General features: G+C 35.6%; 1 protein-coding gene across 1 annotated transcript in view; it reads left to right on the top strand.

Moving 5' to 3' along the window:
- The window catches only part of LOC140991383 (ubiquitin carboxyl-terminal hydrolase 5-like), a 9,556-nt gene extending 3,371 nt beyond the window's left edge, over window positions 1-6,185 (top strand). Inside the window, exons 3-13 of the mRNA XM_073461308.1 lie at window positions 599-743; window positions 862-921; window positions 1,017-1,112; window positions 2,304-2,693; window positions 3,149-3,289; window positions 3,379-3,549; window positions 3,807-4,064; window positions 4,148-4,296; window positions 4,417-4,989; window positions 5,252-5,525; window positions 5,766-6,185. Of these exons, the coding sequence (XP_073317409.1) occupies window positions 599-743; window positions 862-921; window positions 1,017-1,112; window positions 2,304-2,693; window positions 3,149-3,289; window positions 3,379-3,549; window positions 3,807-4,064; window positions 4,148-4,296; window positions 4,417-4,989; window positions 5,252-5,525; window positions 5,766-5,912 (2,404 nt within the window). The 3' untranslated portion in view covers window positions 5,913-6,185. The remainder of the gene's footprint in view (window positions 1-598; window positions 744-861; window positions 922-1,016; window positions 1,113-2,303; window positions 2,694-3,148; window positions 3,290-3,378; window positions 3,550-3,806; window positions 4,065-4,147; window positions 4,297-4,416; window positions 4,990-5,251; window positions 5,526-5,765) is intronic.
- Window positions 6,186-6,623: the final 438 nt, after the last annotated feature.

Raw genomic sequence — 6,623 nt, forward strand, 5'->3', positions numbered from 1 at the left:
AAAAAAAAAAAAAAAAAAAAAAAAAAAAAAAAAAAAAAAAAGAAAAAAAACTGATAACTTATTGATTTTCTTTTGCTTCTTCTTAAGTGTGAACCACTGATTGGAGAGCCTTGATCTGAAAAAATGTTGTTTGCTTTTTTCTTCTTTTGGTAACTCTGTATGCCCGATTCATTATTTTTACATGCTATGTAAGACCGGCCGGATTCTTATGTAATATTTTGAAGAGGCTTATGTCTACACAGCCCATACTGTTTTATTGCTAAACTGAAATTAAACTGCTGATATATGGTTTCTATTGAGCTGTTTAATTGAAGAGGTTAAGAAATAAAATTCGATGTATGTTAATGTAGAGCAACATCCCTGCATGACCAGGACTCATTATGTATATATAATTCAGAAGTGGAAATAACTAAATGTTCTTTCGTGGTGGCTATAAGCTTGTAAAATAGGCTAGATTTGTTTGTCATAAAATATAATTAAACGTATGCTCTTTTGTCATTATCATGCTAGTGAGTTGTATTATGTCACAGATTGTACACCATGGGAAGATCAATGAATTAATAAAAAGGGATTTAATATAAGTTTTTGCCGAATTTAGGTATGGAGGTGGTCCTGTATTGGCGCGAAAAGTTATCAGCACTGGCCTTTCGCAAACAGAATTGTCTGTAGAAGTTTATCCTCTACGGCTTCAGTTGCATTTGATGCCAAAAGGTGTCAGTTCTGTCATAAGAATAAGCAAAAAGGTACGACAAATGTGTTCCCTGCGGCCCGCTCCCAAAGGGAATAAGACACTTTATGTATTCACCTTTCCCCATGGCTGCCTATTTTCTAGCATCTGCTACACTGAATTTCTTCTGGCAGGAAACAATTGGCAAACTTCACCAAAGAGCTTGTGAGATTTTTTATCTTACCTCGAAGCTAGTAAGACCTTGTCCCTCTATGTTACTCTGTTCTCAATTGTTTTGTTTTCTTAAACTCACGACCATAAATTTACTCAAATAAATTTCCTCGCGCAGGTGTATATTTGGGATTACTTCAGTCTCAGAAAGCATGCATTGATGAGTGACATGGAAAAGACACTTGATGATGCGAATATCCAAATGGATCAGGATGTGGGTGTCTATGTTTCACTTCCTATTATATGCGACTGCTATGTCTGACAAAATCATGTTTTTGTGAAAGTGCTTTTTGTTGGACCATAAGCTGAACTGTGTCATATGCGCATATCCCATTAAAAAATCTATGCTCAGATCGTCTGCTCATGTCATAATTTTTTCTGTCATAAATCATAGTGTTTCGACAAGCGATATGAAATTTTTTTTTAAATTGGAACTCATGTTTTCAATGCTGCATGAAGTTTCTTACAGATCACCTGTTATTGGTAAATGAAATGTTTACCAATTTTTACCTTTGACACAATGTGTGCATCGTATCTTATGTTCTTTCAATGAAGCAATCATAGAAGTGGATTATCATTTTTATATTTTCCTTGTTAGCTGGCCGATGTAGTCATGTAGGACATTTGTAGTGGTGGAGTTATGGGTTTTTATTTTGAAGGTATTTTTACAAATTTATTGGTTAACGACTTTGTTTTTCTTTTTTTCATATTCTTATTTATATGATTGTTAAATTTCTTTTAGTGTCAAAGAAATAGACTATCGTCTAAATCTGAAGAATACTTTTATCGAATGCAATGTTATTTTATCGAAAGAAATATTACAGTAGACATTCTTAATACTTTCTGACGACTCATAGGAGTTTCAAGAATTCCTTTCTTGATGCATGAGTTTAGATTGATTTAAGTATAAAAATTATAAGCCTTTATTTTCTTCGGTTTTCATAGTATATTTATTTTATTTTATTTTTGAAAAAAAATCCAAGTGCTTTAGTAAAATACTTTTTTGTGTCTGATTTGCTTTTTACGATTCTCAGGATTTTTATAGTGCCCTTAAGGTTCTTGTGCTTTTTGTGCCTGATTTGCTTATGTTCCCCCCTTTCCTTTGAATATAATTTTGTGTATTCATGTATTGTATGCTTTGGCAAATGACTTTTCTTGGTTTCCCTTGATCCAGCATAATTATTCGTCTTTTGGTTCTTTTTTGGGATGATAGGAACTTGAATAATTCGACATTGTATTCAAAATTGAGTTTATATTCAATTAAACATTGTATTCAAAATTGAGTTTATACTCATGTTTGTCTACTATTTCTTTATTTGCTGAGAACTTAGCCAGACCTGTGGTCTTTTTGCGTAACATAGGCACAATATTCTGATGTTTGGTTTTTTTCCCATGACTGCTACAGATTTTGGTGGAGGTTGTTAGCAGTAATAACGAGCATGGCACAAATTCCATTCAGGAGAACGAATCTGTGGATGATGGGAGTGTGGCTCTTGTTGCACCTTCACAGTCAAGCGTACCATTTTCCGAAGCTGTATCTTCAAGCAAATATCCATCAACAAATGGCAATGCAGAATTGCCCCAAGCTCAAAACCTAAATACGGAGAAGGCATATGGACCAAGTGGGGTTAGTACAAGGGGATCTCCTTGTGGTCTCACTGGACTGTTGAATCTTGGAAACACTTGTTTTATGAATAGTGCAATACAGTGCCTTGTTCATACGCCAGAATTTGCTCGGTATTTTCGTGAAGATTACCATCAAGAAATCAACAGACAGAATCCTCTGGGCATGGTTGTAAGTTTCAAAAGCAATGACAAGACTTAATACACATGCTTGTATTCTCAAAGCTTTAATTTGAAATATGTACGAAATTCAGTTGAAATCATTGAGTTTTTTTTGGTTGAAAAATGAAAATATATATTTGAGTTTTATGGGATTGAGTTTAATAAATTTTGGAAGTGACACATCTTCTGCGATGCATTTGTGACATAGCTCATATGTAAGTTTGTCATTCAACATCAATTTTTTAACTAATTTTTTAATAATGGATACTAATCCAGGGTATCTTAAATCTCGACATCTTGAGTGCATTTAAATTTATATTTTGTGATGTTGACGGTGTTTACAGTAAACCAATATGATTTGTCTGCTATTGCTAATCTGTGCGAATAACCGGGTTTCTAGCATTAAGCGGTGTTCTGATTGATTTCTTTTGCATGGTCATGTTTGTGAATTTTGATATTTTTCAGGGTGAACTTGCTTTAGCATTTGGTGATTTACTTAGAAAATTGTGGGCACCAGGGCGAGCTCCTGTTGCACCCAGGCAATTTAAAGCAAAGCTTGCTCGCTTTGCACCACAGTTTAGTGGATGCAGTCAACATGATTCACAGGTTTGGTGCATTATGTAAGGCTTCAAGGAATTTATGTTGATATTGAATGAAGACAGTCAACCAGTATATTTGCTGTATTTTCTGTGCAGGAACTTCTTGCATTTTTGCTAGATGGACTTCATGAAGATCTGAATCGTGTCAAACATAAGCCATATATAAAATCAAAAGATGCAGATGGCCGGCCTGATGAAGAAGTTGCTGATGAGTATTGGGCAAATCATATTGCTCGAAATGATTCAATCATTGTAGATGTGTGCCAAGTAAGTAAATCATATTCCTGGTCAATTACTTCGATACCCCCTGCTTTTGGTATGTCAGATCTTCATAACACAATTTTGTTACTAGAAAATTATGGCTCCTATTGATTATTGTTGCTTCTGATATTTGTATCCTGTAATTTTCTCTGACAAACTTTTTTCCAGCCTTTTCATTTGTGACCTCATTATAGATTATGGTCTCTTGTGTTTATTTCAAAATAAAATGTCATTAGAATCACATGCTCACTTTTGTTGTGCAGGGTCAATTCAAGTCAACTCTAGTCTGTCCTGTATGTAATAAAGTATCAGTTACATTCGATCCTTTCATGTATCTATCCCTGCCTCTTCAGCCCGCAACCACCCGTAGTATGACAGTAACTGTTTTTACCTGTGATGGAAGTGCATTGCCAGCAGCTTGCTCTGTTACTGTTCCAAAGCAGGGACGTTGCCGGGATTTGATCCAAGCACTAACTAATGCTTGTTCCTTGCAACTCAATGAGAAGCTCCTGCTTGCAGAGGTTGGCAGAGTATAAATTCTGTGGTAATCTCATATTTCTACATGGATTTTTTGCATGAATATTTAGCTGTTGTGTTTTTCTAGATAAGAGGTCACTTGATTTACCGGTTCCTGGAGGATCCATTGATATCATTATCTTCCATTAAAGATGACGATCACCTTACAGCCTACAAGATCTCAAAAGTGTTGAAGAACACAAAATTCCTACAATTGATTCACAGGCGGGAAGAACAGTATGTGAAACTCAATATAAAGTCTACGTTGAAGATATCTTTTTATGCATTTCATTCTCATAGAATCCATCATTACTTTACATCTCTTTAATATTTCTTCTTTGGTCTCAATATTTATAGGGGTTCAGGAAATGCTCAGACTACTCTTGGATGGAAGCCTTATGGAACACCTCTTGTTTCACCAATCTCGTGTGACGATACTATTACTAGAAGTGATATACAGTTGATAGTTCGTACAATTCTTTCACCTATGTTAAGAACAACAAATCCAGGTGCTATTACTTCTAGAACTGCATCAGTGGCCACATCCGATGAATCCCGTTCAACTAGAATTTCGGAAGCTTGTACAGATGCTGATACTGCTGATCTAAGAAAAGGAAATGGTAGCAGTTCAACACCAGTGACCTTACAGAAACTTCCTTTGCAGTTGGTTGATGAAAACAATGCTTGCATAGATTTAACTTTGGGTGATGATAAGGTCGTTAAGTTGTCGTCATCCTCTATGTCAATACTTGTATTTGTTGACTGGTCGCAGAAGCTTCTGGGAAGCTATGATACCAGCCATATAGAAAACCTACCAGAAGTTTGTAAATATGGACATTTAAGTAAGAAAGCTCGTAATGAACCTCTTTCATTGTATGCTTGCTTGGAATCTTTTCTACGGGAAGAGCCATTGGTCCCGGAGGACATGTGGTAACCTCATCCTTTCCTTCACTACAATTTCCTTTCACTTTTAATGAACTAGTTATTTGTGGTTTAACAGCCATATGGTTGCAAATTTTTATAAAAGCTTCTCTCCATGTTTGTTCAAAGATTGAAATCATGTGTACAAGACCCCAAAATTATATAGTAGATTGTGTTTCTTCTCTGTCTACCTCTCTCTCAACTTGTTGGTAGATATTCGAAAAGTAGCCTTTCTCTCAAACTTGCAACATTTGCATTCGTTCTGGTGTAGGTATTGCCCTCAATGCAAGGAGAGGCGCCAGGCGAGCAAGAAGCTGGATCTTTGGAGGCTTCCAAAAGTTCTTGTCATTCATTTAAAAAGGTTCTCTTACAGTCGATCTGTGAAGCATAAGCTAGACACATTTGTCAATTTTCCCATTCATGACTTTGATTTGACAAATTATGTGGCAAGCAAGAGCAACACTCAGAGACAGATTTATGAACTCTATGCCTTGACAAACCACTATGGTGGCATGGGAAGTGGACATTACACTGCACACATTAAGGTTCGTGATGTTCCTTCTATGTTTATACTTCCTTGATCATCGTAGCTTGGCACATTAATTTGCGGATTACTTTTTATTTAACATTACATCTTCTTTTTGTGTTGTCAACAGTTCAAGCAACATCCTCAAATGCTTAATTGTATGTCAAGTATCGACTTGACACACTGAAGCTGATTTAGTTTTTCATCTCAAAGAACCTGAGTGAGGACGATTCTTCTAATTTGTGTACTTTATGTGCAGCTTCTAGATGAAAACAAGTGGTACAATTTTGACGATAGTCACTTATCACCGATCAATGAAGAAGACGTGAAGTCAGTTGCTGCCTATGTTCTATTCTATAGAAAGGTTAACAGCGACAAATGTTCTGCAACTAATGAGTCAACTTAGTGGTGGGCAGCCATAACTTGCCTTCCCATGGCTAGCAAGTTTAGATGGTCACCATATGCCTGTAAATCGAATTTCACTTTGTAGTTCTAAATTATTCAGAAATTTACAGTCCACAGAAATTCAGAGGTAACGGTTAGTTAGCAAAAGATTTTGCCTCTGGGAACTAATATTGTTGTGTGATATTGAAAAGTGAACTGACCAAACTAGCATGAACCCTTTTTGTCCAGGAAAAAGATAACTTGTATCATCTGTATGCATTAATTTTAATGATATAATTTTAAAGCTCTCGACCAGTATTGATTTTTCTTAAAAAAATGTTATGGTTCAAGGGTATTTGGCTTGGAATTCTATCATTAGAGACGAACTTTCTAACAAATCCTTAGTCACGAACTTTCTAACAAATCCTTTGTAAAGGCCTAGAAATCCGTATTTGAAAATTTGCGGAAAAATTAAAAATTTTCTTTTAAACTAAATAAAATATCCAGTTCATAAAATAAACTGTTGAATAACGTATCATGTTTAAAAATAGCAGCGGAAGAAATTAATGTAGTAAAAATAACTGTAAAAAAATTTTATCCAACGGTAGATAAAAAATGTTTGAGCGATAACAACAATAAATGCTAAAAGTGAGGTCCTCGGGTCCCACTACTGCCGACTCGAGCTGGCTCACTGATCCCCGCCCTCGATCCCGACATCATCAGTACCTACAAC

This window comes from Primulina huaijiensis, chromosome 13 (genome assembly GCF_012295235.1).
Source record: "Primulina huaijiensis isolate GDHJ02 chromosome 13, ASM1229523v2, whole genome shotgun sequence".
NCBI classification, from domain to species: Eukaryota; Viridiplantae; Streptophyta; class Magnoliopsida; order Lamiales; family Gesneriaceae; genus Primulina; species Primulina huaijiensis.